At 32.7% G+C, this 22,251-nt stretch overlaps 1 protein-coding gene and 1 pseudogene across 1 annotated transcript; both read left to right on the forward strand.

Annotated features, from left to right (window-relative positions):
- Window positions 1-1,586: 1,586 nt before the first annotated feature.
- LOC117982572 (uncharacterized) lies at window positions 1,587-12,277 on the forward strand. The gene is made up of 8 exons (XM_069498691.1): window positions 1,587-1,694; window positions 2,616-2,793; window positions 4,053-4,226; window positions 5,373-5,401; window positions 6,059-6,296; window positions 8,603-8,772; window positions 9,113-10,616; window positions 12,213-12,277. The coding sequence occupies exons 1-8, from the start codon at window positions 1,587-1,589 to the stop codon at window positions 12,275-12,277; spliced, it is 2,466 nt and encodes an 821-aa protein (XP_069354792.1).
- A 1,474-nt stretch (window positions 12,278-13,751) lies between these two features.
- On the forward strand, window positions 13,752-20,213 carry LOC117982575 (uncharacterized; annotated as a pseudogene).
- Window positions 20,214-22,251: the final 2,038 nt, after the last annotated feature.

Here is a 22,251-nt window from a genome sequence, read left to right on the forward strand (position 1 = left end):
ATCGACGATTCTACTAGATTTAAGATGTTCTACCATAGTCCATACCATACATTTGCATCTGTGCCGTACGGGTGCCATACAGTGTGCTCTAATCTTTATGGAAAATGTGCTGCATGGAACTAGGAATCAGCTTAGCCACAGCCCCCCACAGCCAAGGAATATAGGTATAAAATTATCCTCTAATAATCGAGAGGTCACAGCTCTGGCTTAGCTTAGAGGTGCTGAGATAATATAAGCACTATTTTAATATTAAGTCATCATAAAAGAAGATTTCTTTGTGAAATTGTCAGTGTCAAATCAAATACAAAATTTGATATAAATAAATAAATGCGAATCCTTGCAAGTTAATGTTTAAATTTTTACTCAATGTTTTTTAAAATATAATGAACAAATGTTATTTTTGGATGTTTTACGGTAAGCTTTTATGAAGAAGAGGTTATTTATTTATGATGTGATTCAGTTACATGGATTGTCTATTGAGTTAGGTTTTCATATGCATTTATATCTTATAGAATTATTACAGGCCATTTCAGGCATAGAAAAATGGTATTTTTACAAATTGGACATTTACTTTAATAGTAGAGGTATAAAAACGTAATTTATAACGTATTTTATTTTATTTACACCTAATTTTGTTTTATTGTGGTGGATAGACGTGGAAACACGTCAGACTTCTATATGGGAGGCCCGAGGTTTGATCTCGGCTACGCATCTTCTAACTTTCAGAGTTTTGAGCGTTATGCAAATTATATCACTTGCTTTAACGGTGAAGGAAAACATCGCGCGAAAACATACAAGGTGTGAATTCTGCCTATCTGCACTTGGCAAACGTGGTGGACTATAGCCTAAGCCATTTCTGTTCTGACAGCAGACCCATGCTCAGTATCAGGCTGGCGATGGGTTGAAATGATGATGATGAATATGTCTTAAGAAACCTAGCGAATCGCCTCGGCGTCACAAGGGTTTTTTTTTACTGAGGTTTTTCTAAAAAATTTCTTTCATACAAACCTTGTTTTGATAGTTATCTTGTACATCGATGGTTATGAATAATAAAACGTCGTCGAGCCATTCTCAAGTTATGATCATTTATACATGCAGTACCTAATTGATATAATCATATTTTTATGGATTTTACCTATTTATTATTTTGTTCCAGTGTATTTGTTTGTATAGTACTTATTAACGCTCGCCCTATGTTTAAAAGTATGGAATACGAAAAATCTTTTGAAGATAAAGCCACCACTTTGAATCTACGTCATTTTAAACAATACAGCAACAAGTTTAAAATTAAAACTAATGTAATAGCTCCACCAAATGCTTTTGTAAAAAATAGTATGAATTTCAAAAGAAAAGTGACTAGTAAGGAGTTGGATTTAAAAGTATTTGATAAATTCGAGACAATTGTAGATATTAAAAGTTCAGTAAAAATGTTAAAAGATAGTGTAGAACATAGTATTACAAGTACTCTACCAACAATGTCGACTAAAATTTACAAATTACACCAACTTTACGTTCCTAATGATGCCAATTTTATTGTGAACAAAGAGAAAAATATTAATGTTTTTGATAAAAATGATGTTTCTACAATGTCTATTAATGACGATATGAAATTTTTAGGAACAGCAGAAATTGAAGATGTTCTTAATGATATTAAACAGAAAGAGATTCAAATGATAGTGGATCAAGAACCTTCGGTTACTAATCTTATAACTAATGCAGTAACAGAAACTAGTTTTACCGCAGTACCGTATATTGCACAATCAAATATTTTTCCTGGTTACGCATTTAGTACCTTTTTATTTCTTAGCTATCCTAATAACAGCTTAACAAAGAATACCTTTAAAAATAATAAAAGGCAAAAGCACAATAAATTGATTCGATCCCTAAAAGAAGATTCATGTACTTTGGCATGTAATATTGAAAACAAATTGCAAAAAAAACTAAATAAAACATATCGTAAACTTAAAGCTAAATTAAGTGAAGAATGTAGCAAGGAAATTAAAGAGGCTAAAGCTACAATTATGGGACATATTATAAAGAAAACTTCTAAGCATACTTCAAAAAAAGTTTGTACATTACCATGTAAATCAAAATCAAATTCTATGTCAAAAACCAAATTAATGAATCTACACATAAACGGTACAAGGTTTAGAAAAAATAGTACAAAATCTATAGGAAAATTGATTGAAGGTACTAAGTTTTCAACATCCACTCGTGAAATTCAGATCACAGAAGATGATTTTTCAATGATTTCAACATTAGAACAATTATTAGCTAAATTTAATGGAAACAATAGGATGGAATACATTATCTTACCTACTCAAAGTAATTTTGAAAAGAAAGGTTCAAGAAGGTTTGTCAAACGAAATCCCAAAACCAATTTTATTCAAGAAAAAAAAAATACTGAAATATTTTACAAAGCTGGTGAAGAAATACCTGACAGCGTGAAGTATACTGACCGTCATAATAATGCGGATAATCTGACTGCTACTGACAAAATTACTGAAACATATGATCGATCTCAAGTAACTGCAGATGCAAATTATAAAGCCCTTAGCAACAAGATCTCTTTTAATGATTACGTTAATGGATATAAGTATTACTTAAATTTTCAGAAAGACAATGATGACGAAAAATTTTCAAATCTTGTTCGATATCAAGCTCACAGACATCACAATGTAGATGATATAGGAAAATTTATTCTGACAAAAATTCCACGATTACCAAGTACAAGGGTCAGAAGATATTTTGTAGAGTCCGAAACTTTAGATGATCAAGATGTGTCGACGAAAAGTGAAGATTCTTGGTTCAAAAAACATTTTTTTGCATATTTGGATACAAACCCCCCTCGAAAATTCCACACGTCACAGACTGTTTCCCTTAAAGCTCCAGACCTGCAGACGAGTGAACGAACTACAACAAGAACTACAATTACTATGTATAAACATAAAAAAATAACACTACCGGAAACTAAAATAATAATTCTACCGCGACGTCATAGAAGAAAATATAACCTTCCATCAATTTCAAACCCTGAAATCTATCGTGTACAAGACAATACACTACGTAAGCTTATTTTTATTGCTTGTGTAAAAAAAAACTATATACTTAATAAGAATTTACGAAAACTTACGATAGTGAACTAAAAAGTAAAATAGAATGTTATCTATGTTGTCAGTTTTTCAAAATTAAATTAAATGCAGAGAGGGGTTTAAATAATATATAAGTATGGAGCTTACCCTACCTACATGTTCTTTAGCTTGTATTTTAAAGACAAACGTAGACTTACTTTCAAAAGTGGAAAATTACTTGTACTAGTTACTTGAGAGATTTAAAAAACTTATAAATTTCATGCTGTATAAAATATGTTGAATAAGCAGTGATAGCCTAGTAGTTAAGGTTGCCTCGTAATCAAGAGGACGCGGGTTGGATCCCGAGCGTGACAAGTGCGCTCTAACTTGTCGGAGTCATGTGCGTTTTAAGCAATTAATTATATACCTAACTTGTTTTTACGGTGAAGGAACCTGCATGCCTGAGAGTTCTCCATAATGTTCTCTGTGTGTAAAGTCTGCCGACCCGCACTTGACCAGCGTGGTAGACTATGGCCAAACCCTTCTGCTTCTGGGAGAAGACCCGTGCTCTGATGACAAATGTTGTTTAATTTTTTTTAAAATACAATATCAGTACCCATAATATCATAAATGCGAAGGTGTGTTTGTTGGTTTATTGATTTGTTGGTTTGTCCTTCAATCACACTGCAGCGTATTGACGTGATTTTTTTGCATGGAAATAGTAATAAGACCTGGAAAGTGACATAGTGTACTTTTTACTCCGGAAAATCAAAGAGTACACACAGGATGTATAAAAACCTAACTCCACGCTGACGAAGTCGCGGACATCAGCTAGTAATTCATATTTCGTCAAATACAGAGCGAGTCTTATTCAAAAGTAATAGTATACCCAGTAGATGTGTAAAATTCATCAATCCACACACACTGCAACATGAATATCGTAATAATATCTACAGTCTTTACTTTATATTAAATTTGCAGAGTCCTGCGAAAGAAGTAGAAGAAAGCAAAACTCCAGTTACGACGAATCATACAATAGTAATAGAAATAAAAGTATCAATTCGCCTATTATTGTTGACAATAATTCAGAAATTAAGAAAAAGTTTTTTTCTGAGAAGCTATCCAAGCATAAAATTTGTAAAAAAGAGATACCTAGTAAGAAAGATTATGACGAAAAAGTTAAAAAGCTGTCAAAAATAAGTCACAGAAACAATGGTTTTGTTAATATTAATTTAGTTCATAGATCAACAGGTATTGTTAAATTGAATAAAAATAACAAAGGGAAGAGTAAAATACATAATCTTTTTAAAAAACTTCAAGTAAATCGACGTAAATCCAAAATATTTGAAAAAGATAACAATAGTCGTCAACAGCGACATATTTTTGAGAATTTAAAAAATATTTTTCGTGAAAAACCTAAACAAGAAATAAAAAATGGACTTAAACTGTTTGATTATAAAATAGTGACATCAAAGGAAATCCCAGAACAGTATAATAATTTTAGTTCTCTTAAATTTTTAAATGTTGAAGACATATGGAAACAAATACCAACTATTACTGATGATTTCACATATCCATACTATTTTTTACATACGCAAGATAAGTATAATAGCTTGGATAAAGCTATTGAAAATAAGAAAACTCAGCCAATTTTAACACGTTTTAAGAACTATATGACTGAAAGATATATTTACGATAAAACGATTTTAAAATCAACGAAAAAGATAAATTTTGGTAATCAACAAAACAAATATGAAGCAAAACAACGTAATATACCAGTTATTGAGCAATGGGTACCCATAAATAAAGTAACAAAAATAATGTGCCACAGAGTACCGTTTCCTTTTTCTGTGTCTATGACTACAAAAGAAAGAAGTCAAACGTCAAATAAATTGCTAAAAAATCATAATGGTAAAATAATCTTTGATGGTAAAGTATTTCGTTCTGTAACACCAGTTGCTAAAGTTATTACAAAAACGGCTGTTAATAATGATGATTCTTATGCATTAAAAAGACGGCAAAATAAAGGTGATCATCATTTTATTATGCTTAACCTAACTATCTAACAATCCATTTGAAAATATTTAATGCTGAAAGCTAAGTTCCTTTGGGCTTTGCCCAAGACCAGGGTGGCTTTGAAACTCATAGAAAATAAATGTCATTAAAGCTTTATTTTTACATACGCCTTTTACCGACTTTAATTTTAGTTCATTTGTACCTGTAAATGTTATTAACGCACGAAATGTCACTGATTGTTTCTATCAATATAAATAAGAATGAATGTACGTTCCTATTTTACAGGTATTTACAACACTAAAATCTCTAAAACGGTAAGTACCTAACTACCTACGTTTTTGATTTTACGTGAAAAAATTGCATTGCCTTGCCTTGTAATTTGCCTTAATTTCGCTCCGCATGGGTGGTCTTAAGAAATAAGATAAATATAGTATTATTTAGTATCTGCTAGTTTTATTATATTTAAAGAGTAAGCATGTTAAGCCGAAGTTAAAAGTAAATAATTATTACTAGGGAGGTATAGTAGTACCTTTAGGTACTTTGTAACTTGTTACAATATTCATGCAATTCGCCAGTCCATGTCAGTATAAAAGTTTTAGAATATTATGGAGTTTCAAGCAATTTGATAGTTTACACGAGCTATAATAATATTATACATTCAATTTTATTATTATTACGATATAGGCTCCTCAGTGTTTTTAATACGTTACAAAAAATCAAATATCGGTATTGTTTTGGTTGCAGTACATGGTGTTACCACAAGAACGAAAGTAGCGTCCTCATTTAATTTTTTACTCTTTTCAGTCGATCTATAACCATAGCAACACACGATACGATTTCATACTAAAGCACATTTGTTACGACATTAAATTTATCGATTCAGATAGTGTTTTAATTAATATTTAATTTTGTACGAACATGTCTGCTATTACATTACTTAATAATGAATTGAAATATTACAATACTTTCAGATAGCACGAGTGAATGCGCCGCCTGAACAATATTTTACAACGTTTTTACCAATGCAGATAAATGACTTCCATAAGTTTCTGAAAGAAAAAGAAATTGACGTTGAGTCTGTTACAACGCCTCTAATAAATTCGTTGCCTAGAAGTCTTGATTCGTGGGATACTAAAATAAACAATTCTAATTCGAAAATCAAAGAGAGTATGGACAATTCCAAAAATTATGTGTCGCGCAAACCAACACGTAACTCTCAAAGCCTAGATTCTTTATGGTCACCTTATCAAAATCAAAAGAATGAATTGCAATTCGGTAAAAGTTTGTACAACATGAATAATCATAACCAATGGGAAAGCTCTCGAAGCCAGAAGAGTGTATACGATAGATTAAAAAGGATTAAAAGTATCACTGGAGGTTACATGGGAAATATTTAACATCTCAAAAAGATATACATGTTATTGATCTAGACGACCAAATATTTGAACAAGACAAATTGGCCACAGAAAAAATAAAACATCAAAACGATTACTTTACTTTAAATGATAAAGTTTCAGATAAAGATTTACAATTATACTTATCTAGGCCAAATAAAAATAGAGATCCACTCAGATTCTCTCATATGTCAACCGAAAGATACTTTCCAAAATATTTTAAAAATAAAATTACGAAAAAGCCAGAAAGAGTCCAAATAAGTGGTCATAGTTATAAATATGATATTATTTATCATAAACCACTATTACATGATGATGAACAGAATAGTGTCGACACCGGTTAGTTAAAATAATTTAATTAATCTCCTTATTAATAGTTTCAATTTTAGAATTAACATGTGCTTTTATGACTGTATTTTAATTTCAGATTACGCTGATACTTTAATAAGGAACGTTAATAATGAGTAAGCCATCTTTTCCAGTATATAATTTCATGCAATCCCTGAAAATTATTATTTTAACAATCACCAGAGATGCAAACTATGATAATATTATGTAGAATGCACGCACTAATGTAGAATAAGTAAATTTATATTGTTTAAAAAATATATTTTCTTTAGAATATAAAAAAACTACAAATTGAATGAACTAATTTAAGAAATAATATTCTTTCAGTGATACCTATTCATCTATAATTGAAAAGCCAAAAGTCCTTAATATAAGAAAGACTTCAAGCTATCGAAGCCAAAAAGGTACCACTAGAGATACCACACAAATACTACCTTACCTATATTATAAATGCGAAAGTGCGTTTGTTTATTGGTTCGCAACGGAGCAACGGATTGACGTGATTTTTTGCGTGGGTATAGTTAAAGACCTGGAGAGTGACATATTCTACTTCTATGAACCTAAATCTACGCGGGCGCAGTCGCGGGCATCAGCTAGTACTGTATATTTTAACAATTTTACTGGGAATAGTAGCAGGTTGCAGTACCCGCATTTCGCCAAAAAAACTATCTAATATTATATTTAATTCTCTAGTTCTAAAAAAGGACTCCTATAATATTATAACATACAAGAAGTTATAAAATTGCAACCAATCATAATTAATTAACAATTTTAGTTTGTTTAAAAATGCATTTTTAGTAAGAATTAAGCATTAAGTAGGTTCCTAATAAAAAAAGTTAACTTTCTTTATTTAAAATCTCCCTCTGAAGTATTATTATTATCTTTCGTTAATGCAGAATAGTCGTAAGTACCTACTCCTAGCACAAGCTTTACGCTTAGTTGGAGAGGAAACAGGAATATTATTCATGATAAGCATGGCTAACATTCTTTAAAAAAAAAATTATTCACAAATTGTGTATAAAATACATTTCACTAATATTTTAACTCTATTTTAAGATACAATTAAATCACGTAAAGCAAAATTCTCAAATTCTGAAAGTAAAAAGGTAAATAATATTTTTATTTTACTACTGTAGTTTCTGACATTCATGTGTTGTATTTTTCTTTTTTTTGCAAAATGACCGAAGAAACATTACTTGTGAACTTATTAAATAACGCAATGACTTGTTGTTTTGTTGTTTAGAACCTAGTTAACAAATAATAATTTAAAAAAATCATTTTTTAAAATAGATATTCTAATAAACGGTCTAATAATGAAGCAAGTAAATAAAATATTACCAGATTATTTCTCACTATAAGAATAATTAATTACATTAGCACAATATTATTAGTAGGTACTAGCTTTATGATCGCGACTTCATCCGCATGGACTACACAAATTTTCAAACCCCTATTTTACCCCCTAAGAGGTGGAATTTTCAAAAATCCTTTCTTAGCGGATGTCTACGTCATAATAGCTAGCAATCTGCGTGCTAAATTTAAGCCCGATCCGTCCAGTAGTTTGAACTGTGCGTTGATAGATTAGTCAGTCAGTCAGTCAGTCACCTTTTCGTTTTATATATTTAGATTTTTGTCATTTGAGAAGTACCTAACTACACAGATATTTTGATGTGAGTAATATACCAGTTATAGCTTTTGTTAACAATAGGTGCAATTTCAAAAACTAATGATGTACAAGTATATTTAATACAAATATTTATTTCATGTTTCAAGAACAGCAGGTAAAAGACAGAAAATATGAATTGTTCCATAAAAAAGCTTGTAAAGAAGATAACCAATATAAGCTTACAACTAAGAAAATTATATACAGGGATACTTGTAGCGCAATGTATGAAGAGAAAAAACCATTAATGTCAAAAACTGAAAATCACCATGGCCAAAATGTAAGTTTTGATGGCTTTGAACTTTTTTGATAGCCAGTGAATAAATTACAATTTTATCTATCTTATATTAAACAATATGTGCGTTTTAAGTAATTAAATATCACTTGCTTTAACGGTGAAGGAAAACATCGTGAGGAAACCTGCATGCCTGAGAGTTCTCCATAATATTCTCAAAGGCGTGTGAAGTCTACCAATCCGCAAATTGCCAGCCAAACTAAGATGCGGGCATTAATAAGTAATAAATTGATTACCTAAATTTAAAGTATTGAGTGAGTATTTTAAGTGTTTATGTTTTTCATATTCATGTATCAAATGGTACTTATTTTGTAAATTTCTGAAGGTCCATTTTGAGTCCAAGCCTCTACAATTACATAAATCTACGAAGCAAAAAAATGCAGCGTCAGATAGAACAATATCCAAGCATCAAAAACGTAGCGCAAAAAGAGATACATTTACCGCTAAGGACGTTGCTGCCTTAGAAGTAGTGGTAGATTTAATGAAAAACACTCCAGTCTATGACGGCAAAGATGGTAATATAAAAGCATTGGTTGATGACTCAAATTATAAATTTGCGAATCATTCGGCACCAATATTTTCAAAAGAAAGACAAGTTACAAATTCAATACAAGTTCATATTGCTATTCCTTATAATACTGATGACAAGAAACGATCATTAGAACCAGGTAGATTGAGAAAGGTTTTTTCCGCTGTTATGTCTACTCCAATTGACTTAGAATATCAAATAAATTCATTTGAGGAAACTACCACAGCACAAACATCCATTGTACGAGATATTTTGACTCCAGGCTTATATTTATTAGTTGAAAATACTAATATAACCTGTCCTGAAGGAAATTTTGTATTAAAACCAATCAGAACGTCTTTAGAACCTTCCAAGTTAGCAGTTAGATATATGACTAGTGCCATTGAAAAAGAGAACAGCAGCTCATCATCCGTCAATAAAGAAAGAGTATCATTTAACAAAGACTTCATAGATGCTGTATATAAACTAATACAAATGAATGGGAATAATGCATTCAACAATTCTAATACTAAAACGAGACGTAGTATATCTACGGAGGTAGAAAAAAACAAAATCATTAATACGATAATTCGTAGTTCAGTTCCAGAAAGGAAAAGAAACATTAACTGGGATTTAATTAAAAAATATTTTGCCCATGATAAAGTATGCCACTGTCGATGTAAAGCAAATCATACGCTGTGTCGAGAGTGTGCCGCATGCAATGCTATTATAACTGAATTAATTTTCGAATTGGATAACTTAGCTGATTACATGACACAGCATTGTACAGAAATACAGACTTTTTTTTGGATGAATCCATCAGGGGGGAGAAAATTACGCAATGTTATACATCGTATTGATACAACTTTAAACGATTATTACAGAAGAGTCAAAGGAAAATGTCAAGGTCGTACTTGTCAAATGATTTCATCTAACATTGATAAACGAAGTTCAAATTATTTATGTAATGATAATTTAGTAAACAGATTGTACGAATTAGCCGATAATTTAGAAAATTCATCAAAGTATAAAATATTCAATGACGAAATTTTGATGTCGGGTACCAATTTGTTAAATATGGCTAAACGTTGTATGATAACACACTTCCATAAAAGATCCGGTAGAAATACAATTACGAAACAGCCACTTGATAAAACCATATTGTATTCACTTAGCAATATCAAAGTAAACTTAATATGCAATAAAGATTTTACAAAACCCATATTTGGAGCTTCGATTTCCAGTGGTTCTGAAAAAAATACAAATTCAGAATTATACTTTGGTGACGGAAAAATTAAGAAGATGAAGAAAAATGGAGAGGGTATAAAAGCATTTCTGAAAAAATTTTTTATAAAAAAGAAGAGTCGAACAAAGATTCTAGGCGCGAAAAATAGAGTCATTAGAAACTGGAGAGCAATAGATCAGATTTCTAAACCTTTACTACTTATTAATCAAAAACCTATAGAATCAGAATTTGGCCAAGGGATTGGACATAGTAGTAAATTTCTCGATCCTTCAAGACTTCCGAAGTTTCAATTAAATAAAACACGTAATGAGAAAAACATAACCATATCGGAATATGAAAAAATTAAAAAATATACAGATAACTACCAATACGAATATAACAACGAAACAAATAGTTATATGGTAGACACAGACTCTTTTAGTTACAATATGAATGAACTTTTTAGGTTACTTAATAATGTAGATTCGCTTGACGCTTTGACTACAAAAAGTATTTTTTATTTAAATCATAATTTCACAAAAAAGACGTCACTAAAAAGCAAAACTGGAACTAAAACAGCATATACATGGAGTAAATTGAAAACTAAAAATAGTTCAAAGCAGGATTTGGAAGTTTCAAATAAAGGAATTTCATCTGAAACTACTTTAGTAACAAAAAGCAGCAAATACAGAAACGAGGAATCCAAAATAAAATGTTTCATTAATTATACAAAATTAAATTTTCTTAACAGACTCAAATCACTAGACTTTCTATCTAAAAAAGATCAAATAAAGTATAAAACGAATATTCCATTTATAACTTCATCTGACAATCGCTATGTAAGAAGTCGCATTTCTAAATATAAAAAACATCAATCAATAACGGAAAAAGTAACAAATTGTTTAGCACAGAACGATAAAAATATAAATGTTACAACTTCGGATTTATTAATTAGTATGGATGATGATCACAATAGATTTTCTGATGAGTTATCAACAACAAGAAAACCATTTAAAAACTGTCACAGAAAAAGTTCTTCTCTTATATCAAATCCAACATCTGTACCAAATTTGATTCAAGACAAAAAAGTAAAACCAGATAATATGACAGGATCCTCACAGAATATTAATGATACAGAGTTTGAAAATCTTAATCACACACTTAATTGTAAATCTAGGTAAGATATCGACTAAAATCATCTCTGGTATTTTCTAAGTTCCCTTCTGGTTTAACGGCATAATTAAATATTGACTAAAGTTATCGTTGTAATTTTATATTATTATGGGTTACAAATTGAACTGTTATTTTAATTCAATTACAGGAATCAAAAAACATCTAAAGACTACTCATTTAATTACAATCATATACTTCAAAGTTTGAAAAATGTACATAATAACATCTTCAATAATTCAGTTTTTGATACTGAGCCCAAAAATTACAAAGGCGTTGTAAGTAAAATCGCTGACCAGTTTGTTATAAAAATACTTCCGGATCGTGAGATTAATAAGGTATGTATTACATATTATTTTCATTGTAATTATGTATAAATAAATTTCACACTACACAAATGTCAGAATGGTTTAAATAATATGTGAATATATCTCATTTCAATTGGACATCAGTTTCATCGTGATATAGGTCATAAATGAGTTTAACTTCCCTTTAATAAAAATAGTATTGTAATTTTTATAGGGAAATCAGAAATACCACAATTGTTCAACAACAACAACAACAACAAGCAAGCAAAAAGAAGGTAATAGTTGTTTGCAATCCGTTAAAAAGGAAAATGAAAATATATCAAGAAGTCATAAAGGTACTTAAGTATATTTTTAAGAATTTAAATAACTGCTAAGTAGGTAGGTAGGTACTTAAGAAAATATTATATGAAATTAGTTATATTTGATAAGTATGACTATTTGGATTGTACTTTAATCAAACTAATAGCATTAATGAATTTAAAGCACGATGTTTACTGAGGCTACTGTATAATTTTAAACTAACTCTTATTAACATGCCATGGCTTTCAATTCAAAAAAATCTAAATTAATTTTTTTAATTATTTTAGACAAAAGTAAGCCGTTAAGCACTATATCAGTTCTAACACCAAAGACAGCAACAAAGATGGTTTGTTTTCATAAATTAACATTTTTGGAAAATGACTGTTAAATTATTCGAAAAGCGTTTTTAACCTAATCTTAAATTATTGTAGGTCCAAGGAAAAATATATAAAGAAAAGATCAAAGAAAAAGGCGCTCAAAGTACTAGTAACTTTAGTTTGAAAAGTGAGAATTTTTTCCCGTTTTATGATAACAATTTTGTTACCTAAATAGAGACATTATTAATGATAACTTTTTAGCTTTATAATCTCTTTATAACAATAAATAATTGTGAACCTTCTTTCAAGAGGCGGATGACGGGAGTAAGGTATGCGATATTGCTGCTACAATAAACCATGTTGAGAAAATGCACCACAGCATGCCTAAGAAAGACTTAGAACAGTATGTAAAAAGTTTATCGTGTCATAAATATAAAAATATGCCAAGATTAATTTCTATCAAATACAAAACAAAAAAGCACACAAAATATCGTCGTAAATGTAAACCATGTAAGAATGATTACAAAAATTTACTGAAATGGGATTGGATACGAGATAAACGATCTTTAATAGTCGATGATACAAGAAATGAACTTGATGATTATGAGGACAACGAAAAATTTAATGATACAGAGTTACATATTATGACCGCTCACGATGATTGGGATAATAATGCACATATAAATTACATCACAAATAGCACAAAAAAGTACAATAAATCTATTGAAATTATTACCTTTCGTGATTATCATAACCAAAAATATTTTGATCGTATTAGGCATCGAGTTGGAAAAAGATCTTTTCTTTACTTAAACAGTTCGCGTAACGAAAATGACTATCACCTTGATAATAAAAAAACTGGTTTGAAAGAACAATATTACGAGTTATACTTCAAAAGAAAAGATGGTATTTATCAACAAAGTTGTGATAGAAGAAAGCGATCGGATGTAAATAACTTAACTGATCTTAGATGGGGCTTGCAAAATTTACCACCATTACGTCCAGTATCTGTAAGCCTATTTTAAATTATTTTTTATCAGTATTCAATAAGTATAACTATTTGAATAATTTCTTTAACGTTTAGATCGTTGAATAAATACTTTTACTGTAAATTACAGGATGAAATTTTTGTAACAATGTGGGATTCAGTTTCATTTATTTGCGATCAACCACATAAAAAATTCAACCATTCCGTGTCCGATTATGTTTGGAACACTGATCGAAACGAAATGCTTGATCATGACAATATTGTAGTCGAAGGATCTAAAATATTTATAAGAGACGTGGCTGCAAAAAACTTTGGAACTTATGTTTGTAGTAAAGTAAGTCTGGAGACCATGATATTATTATGTTTGTGATTTCACTTTAAGAAACCATGTGCTTTTTATCAAGTCTACACATCAATAATATATATTAAATCCATACTAAAACTTTACTAGCATTGTTACATGTATTCTAGCAAAATAAAGGATATATGATTTATAATAATTATGTATTTATGAATGCGAAAGTATGCATATATCATCACTGTCGTGTGTCACCTATTCTTAACCGGTTTTAACAAAATTTGGTATATAGGGATAGCTTGCATCTCGGAGATGAACATAGGTTACGTACTTTTTATCCCGGAAAACAAAAGAGTTTCCATGACATTACAAAAATCCTTAATCCACTTGAATGAATTATGAAGTAGGTAAGGTACTAATTCTATATCGATGATTGCATAATTCTATTTCAGGGTGATGCAGTTGTACGAAGTATTAAAGTTACTATTACCAGTATTCCAAGCTTTAATATAGTTTTCAAACCTGTCTATCGAACTGACTCAGCTTGCACATATAAAGTAAGAATTTAAACAGGATTTGATTGTTTTTGCCCTATGATGATAGCAAGCTAATAATAATAATAAGTAATTGTTTCTGTATAAAGGATCTCAAGGAAATACAGATGCTAAATTCGGAAATATCTCGAGAATGTTGTGGGAAATATTGTTCAGCGAGGATAGATGAACCTATTTGCCTCAAGGATAGGGTTTGTATTTTAAATTATGCAATTCTTCTTTTTTGATTCATTGACTTTTGATTTAAATAATTCAATGACGTATATTTCAGGCAGATGGTTCATCTTATGTAAGACCTATAGTGGTGATATCGTTGAACGCGATACCTAATATAAACTGTAGTTGCGAATGCAAGAGGAACTTACAGTGTTCTATTACAAGGTTACTTTTAAGCAACATGCCGCCATTAGCATTTGTAAAAGGTAAGAATTTATTTTACAAATTACTGATTTCATAATCACAATATTTGTGAATTGTGTCATAATTTAAATAAAATAAATTATTGTTAACAGTTCTAATATCATTTGATAGTATGAGCATGAATAAAACTCTGACACCCTTACTTGGTTCTAAAAGGAGATCTTTTGTAACACATACATTAAGAAGAAGAGGTAAGAAATAAATGAAGTTGGCTTTGTATACTGTGTTATCATCTGTCGTTAATAATTAATATTTATTATTTCAAATATTTTTCGTTTGGCGTATAGATTCAAATGGTCATTATGAATACCATAATATTGCTGCGCATATGGAACCTGGAAATTTTGACCTAGTCCTACTATGTTCTGCTGGATTTTATCTCCTTTCTGAACAGAAGATTTGTGGTAAGTGCAAACAAGAGTACATTATCAGTCTATAATCGATTAAAGAGCAAATAAATGCGCCTAGACAAAAATGTTGCCTAGGCCCATATCGTTGCTGACAATGGGCATTATATGTGGCAGTCAAATATAGCTCTTTTTAATTATTTTAGTCGTCTGTCCTTCGAACACATTTTCTGAAGAAGGTGACAATGTACATGCAGAACATGTCCGCAAGGTACTCGGGCTGCACCTGGTTCAAGATCTTGTCGCTTGGCACATCAACGCTTACGGCGATTCGTTGTATGTATAATTTTATTAATATAAAATACTATTCTTCTACTAGACTTCGTCCACGGGATTTAGGTTTTTAAAAATCCCACGGGATCTCATCCCTTTGGTTTTCCGAGATAAGTAAAAAAATATGGGTAATGAGGGGTAGTGATATCGATAAATAAAATTCTATACTTAGTTGCGTCGTAATAGATACGCTACTTTCTTTTTACCATTGGACCTGAGACGATATTTTCAAAACAGAAATTGGACCAGTGACGATTTGTATAGCATTCAAAAATACTTATTTATATTTTTTATAACGTTGAAAAGGTCGTCTTAAAAATTTAATATTTTCTATCAGATCATCGATTCTATCATTCTATCGATTCCCTATCGAAACCTACTTATTCATTATTAAAAACTGATTTTCTCCACATAAAAAAAAAGTAACTCCTTAACTTTATAATTCCTTACAGAGAACAATGTTGATTTTATCAATAGGATATGAACCGGTATAGTTTTTTTGAAAATGCTCTTTTTATAGACATATGAAAAACCATTTTTTTAAATCCGTGTATGTGTTTCAATTGTCTCACAGTGGAATACGAATGAATGGAGCATAACAACGTTTTGCGTCCTCGCATTGAGTGCTTTTGCTATTTGTTACGGTGCTATTCGTCTATTGCCACGTGCTTGCCGGTCGCAGGGGAATAATACCTGCAACTCCCGTGGGAATACTAGGCGTAAGATTCTTTTGTCAGTTGTAGTTAGTTAGTCGGTACAATTTCACCCAGAATTAGGTTAATGTAGTTGTTGTGCGTTGATTGAAAGGGCTTACTGAGAAAGGCTTCATCGTTATTACGCTCTAGCGTACAGACTTAGTTACAGCTTTTTCAGTTTGATTAAGGCCAACGCATATATACAAAGTGGAGTGCAGGTAAGATTTTTATGATAACATGATCCAATTTGACATAGGATTAAAATTTACTTAAAAGAAAACACTCAGAATGTGAGCTGTGACAACGAATCTCAGCCACTCTGCGGGTGTGCGTTGTGCCTAAAATGTCCGTACATGAATATCATAATAAGCTTAACCTACCGTATTTTTAATTTTGTTAAAATCAATTTGCGTGTTACATACACTTATACCTAATACGCCAGTCGCAACCTAATTCGAAACCACTCAAGTCTCGACGCTTGTTCAGTCTAGTGCCATAATACCTAAATAATAATGTTATGACCAGAAGCACACCACACGTATCGGATGGCAACTGGCGAGTAAGGGCCAGCGCAAATAGATAGAGTGGAGTCCTTCTGATAACTACCTAAACTCAGCTTTGTAAACTTTGACATACCGTTGAATTGGTTTAGATAGAATAGATAACAAAACACGGAGGACACGCGCCGCACTTGGGCGCGACTGCTTGCCGCCGCTTTTATGCCTCAGTAAAATATAAAGATCTGTACGCACCTGAGCTGCGCTGCGCGTCGCTTCAGTCCGACTGCAGGGCGCGTCACTTCAGGCCGCTCACGGTACCTACCGCACTACAACTGCAGTACGCGGCAGCTCGCGTCACTTGCGCGTCACTTCTATACCCGATCGCGTACGAACTACAACGTCGCAAGGTGAGCGACATTGAAGAGGGAAAGGGTGGAAGCCGACATCCTAGGGGTTGGGAATTTTGAGGATATACTTTTAAGAGCCCGTCATGTGCCAAAAATTAAAACTACGTTATTTATTTTGAGGTCTATCACGCCTATACATTAAATACTTAACTCGATGCGCGTGTATCTTATCCGAGTGCCGTATGCATTCTGAAGCGACGCAACGCGCCACTCGGTATGTCACACTAGCGTCGATGCACCGCGCGTCGCTTCGCTGCGCTTCACAATATTCTCCCAACCGCGACGCGCGGCAACGCGTGGTGAAGTGCTGTGCAGCGCCGCTCTAGTGCGATATGCGCCATACAAAATGATATAAATAATATTATTTTGACGCTCTGTGCCGCGACGTGCAGTGACGCGCAGCGCAGCTTAGGTGCGTACAGACCTTTAAGCTTAGTTTGATTTGTTTTGATATTTCTTGCTGGTTCTTCTCGGTAGGAAAGGCATTCCGAACCAGTGGTAGATGCATCCGACGATTCAAAAGTAGGTACTTGTGAAAGTTTACTTGAATAAAAAATATTTTTATTTTCATTTTATTTCCAGTAGGTAGAAGAAAACCTTGCCAGAAAAGCCCTAGCAGACGATCAGTATCACCATCTCATGTTATTCTCAGCCGTTTACTACAAGGATCGATAACCTCATCACGAGCTACAGGTATACGTACTACGTAATTACTATCCATACTAATTATTATTATAATGCGAAAGTGTGTTTGTTATCTGTACCCGTAGTACAAGATTTTACGTCTCACCAAACCAAACCAAATTCGAGAGTCGAAATACTTCCACGTTACAGTAAAATGGACCTAAACAGCCTTGAATTAAAGTCAAATATTCAATGCCACTGATTTTAATTTCACAATGTTTCCGCTTGGAGCGCTGGCTGTAGAAGTGTAGACAAACTTGAGCTTTGAAACAAGGCCTTTAAGATCCAGTTTACTGTAACGCGGACATATTTCGACTCTCGAACTTGGTTTGGTTTGGTGAGACCTAAAATCTTGTACTACGGGTACTGTGACAGCTCAATCGCTGAACAGATCTCTACAAAATTTGGTATGGCTTGCACTCTGGACACGGGTCCTAGGATGTTTTATATCCCTGGAGAATAAACGGCTCCACGGGATTTTTAAATAACTTAAATCCAAGCGGATGTAGTTGCTTGTAGAAATTAATCATATTCCTTTGGAAAAATCTTCTAAAGTTGCTCAACCATTTAGCTGCCTGGCTGGCAGTGGAGTGTACGGGGTTTGAAGCCAGGATACACATTAGTTAAGTACTTCGTATGTACCTACCTATTTAGTGGCTGATCGTAAAGAAAAATAAGCTTTGAGCAATATCAACTAGGGTTAGTGTGTGTGAAGTCACACGACTTTATGCCTCTAATGATCTGCACGCCGGTAATTTAAAAAGAAAAGCTCTGAATCACTCACTGACTGACTCAACAGCCCAAACTCTTGGACCTAGGAAGGTGAAATTAAACAGATTTTTTTTTGGCAAATTCCCATGGGATAGGAAATAAAGAGGATTTATATTTTCGTCGAGCGAAGCCGCGCGGGATCACTAGTAGAATCTAAATAGACCCTGGTCTGGACTGATGGGACTTTGGTCGTATATATTGGGCACTAGTTGATGCCCGCGACTTCGTCCACGTGGAATTAGGTTTTTAAAAATCCCGTGGGAACTTTGATTTTCCGGAATAAAAAGTAGCCTATATATCCTTCCCCGGGATGCAAGCTATCTCTGTACCAAATTTCGTCAAAATCGGTTGAATGATTGGGCCGTGAAAGGCTAGCAGACAGACAGACAGACAGACACACTTTCGCATTTATAATATTAGTATGGATTAGTATGGATTATACCACCTTACTCGTAAACCCCTTTATTTTTTTATTTTGTTTATTTGAAAGTAATTAACAGCGTAAATACATAATTATTATTTAAATTTAAATCTAGTTATAACAGAAGGCCAAAAGAGATTACTTAAAATTATAATTAAAACTATTTTTAACAGAATAGATTTAGAATAAATGTAGGTATATACAAGCTAATTTCGCCGAGCTAATTAAGTTTCTGACCTGCATTTATCTTTCCACTTTTCACTTCACCACCCGACAAACCGTGAACCTCGCTAGGTATTATTACTGTGGATGTTCGCGACTCCCCACGATTTCCCACTATCGCAGACAAGTGACAACTGATGTCGGATGGCAACGTCACAAAGCGCGAAAGTGAAGCCGCGACACTTTGTTTCGCGACATTTTTACGTGCCATAAGCATGGAATACAAGCACCTCGTTATTAGGTGAGGTTGCTGCCGGTCCTAAAACGCAATAGAGTTTCAATAGGATAATAAATGACCATGCTATTTTGGACATTGCTTAATTAGACACTTTAAAGGCAGCATTGGTCGACAATAGTGCTGAAATTTTAAATGTCCAAAAATAGTCCTATCCTATTCACATTGTTCCCTGCGAAATAGGATAGTATTTTAGACCTGTCAATTTAGAGAATCTGTACAACCAAATTAACACCAGTATTCGTATGAAAACCTCTACAAAGTTTTCAGCTTAGGAAGTTCTAAAGTTAGAGACACATAGCAAAGGAATAGGTACTTCTTACCTACTCGTAATTTGATTCACAAGACCACAAGGTTTAAATAACTCAAGATTTTCTCAAGTCCGCAATTCAGAACACAAAAGTATAATAAAGCACAGCGTATCCATTTTTTTCGTTATAAAATCTCAAAGCAATCTTTTTGAACATTAATCATTATGAGCACGCTGCACGAACCTAATAATTCAAACGGTTTTTTACGGCTCTCGACATTAAAACGCTTATCTTTGTTGGTTTTTTCTCTTTCAGATTCTCAAGAGAACCGATTTGAATTGTGGAAAGAGAAAAATACACTTCCGCCTTTGCCTCCCATTGACTTTGACTTGTGAAATTATGGAAATGCTAAAATATTACGGCTTTAGTTTTTTGAATAGGCTTCATTTTTATTGGTCGATAAGAAATGCATTCGGGTGAGGGGATTTCTAAAACGCAAGCTATAAGGCTTAAGTACAATTTACGTAAGTAAGTAATTAGGTAAGTCAGTCAGTCGTCGATAGTTAGGAAGTACCCACCGAGTAGAAATCAATGCTTTCAGCATGCGGCAATTGATTAATTCCATCAAACGTTGTTACGCCGTCTGCGGGGTGTCCCTGCATGATGTGTATCGACTGGGTTTTTTAACGCGAAAAAGTGAGTAAGGATTCCACGCAGGTAAGTCAATTATGTTTGTTTGTACCAAAAATTAAAAATATTATGACATTGCAACGTGAACAGTGATAATTTTCTTATCTCCTAATAAGTTAAATCCTACTATAACTAATTTACTAGTCTTTACCTCACCTGACCGAGGTATCTACCAATGAAAATGAGTCTTGCATAATAATATCATGTTTATAATAATTGTCAAAGTAGGTAAAGATACATCTAGGTTTTATTCATAGTCCAATAATTGATGCTTGAGTAGTAGCTCTATACAATCTTAAAGTTTCAAATACTCTTTGTTCAGTATTTGTATCTTTTATGTTAAACTTTTAAGTGTCCATACTTTTAGATATAGTATGTTATTTAAGAGGGCAGTATAGTGATAAATATTTGATAAGTGTTGTTATTAGTGTAACTGTTGAAGGGGTAATGTAATAAAGTTAAAAATTAAGTTTGGCATTTTTAATTTTTGCAACATTATTAAAGTTCAAGACACTGAAATTTGGCGCAGACTGCCGAGTCAAAATATTCAGCGGCGCAGAGACTCGACTCACATCGTTTTCAGCTTTTCACTCTGCACCAATGGACCTTGAGCCTATACCAATAGTCTGCGAAAGGTCGAGATGGTAATCGGGGTATGAGGCGGGGGGACGCCCCACACACCCGTACGTCACCCGCACGTCACCCGCACTCAGATTAGCGTGGGGGACTGTGCGGGGTGTCGCATACATATATCGTATCTCGCACCGAATGCCGACACCTTTCCGTCCGGCCATCCTTTCCATCCACATTTTGTCACTGTCAAACCAACAACCCAAAATGGACAAAATTATAATAATCTCTTACAGTGAACAGAATAGAATTGTAGGTAAATAGAAAACTATCAATTTGCCAACATATAATGTGTATAATTACGAGTTTTCAATGAATTTATGGAGCTCAATTTTATAGGGCTCAATTTTATGGGGCCAATAGGCAATAATACTTAAAGCGATTTGACCTAAATTATTCAACACTGAGTAAAATTGTGTCGTGTAAAGTCAAGATTTACGATGAAGTCATTACGTTTTATGGCCCATAATTGATAGAGATAACATCTTAGAGCCACTGAAATTGCAAAGTGGACTTTCTGGCGCATTGAACTCAAAGACGCGCATTAGTATGGAAGAAAAATACCTTAAATTAGCATAAACGACTGGCGTTGTGGTTATTAATTACGATTTTTTTATGGACGTGCAACACGCAAAGTTAGCGCGTCGCTTAAATTACTTTGAAACTTTGAAGTCAAGAGTCATTGGGGCGTTAAACTTGAGTGCTAAAAGATTTTAGGGGTTAATTAATTATAATATTTTGTTAGGAGCTATGTGCGTTTTAATTAAATATTTGTAAGCTTTAACGGCGAAGGAAAACATCGTGAGCAAACTTGTATGCCTAAGAGTTCTCCATAATATTCTGAGTAAGGTGTGTAAAGTCAAGGACTCTATGCAGGGTCGATTTGGTCAGCGTGTTGGACTATGACCTAAGCTCTTCTCATTCTGAGAAGAGACACGTTCTCAGTAGTGGGTCGGTGAAAGGCTGAGTTTTATTTAATACTAAAAAAAATTACGTTGTCCAAATCCTAGGTGCCAGGTCATACATAAAAATCCAATTAAAGGCAGCTACAGCATTAAAGATGATGATTAAGACGTGACTATTTTGTGCTTTCATAATAAATGTTTAGTTATCTTGATTATTATAATGATTAAGAGTAGGAAACTGGGGCAAAACATGCGTTTTCATCAAACTCCTGGCAGCGTGCTAAA

Source organism: Maniola hyperantus, chromosome 5 (assembly GCF_902806685.2).
Source record: "Maniola hyperantus chromosome 5, iAphHyp1.2, whole genome shotgun sequence".
NCBI classification, from domain to species: Eukaryota; Metazoa; Arthropoda; class Insecta; order Lepidoptera; family Nymphalidae; genus Maniola; species Maniola hyperantus.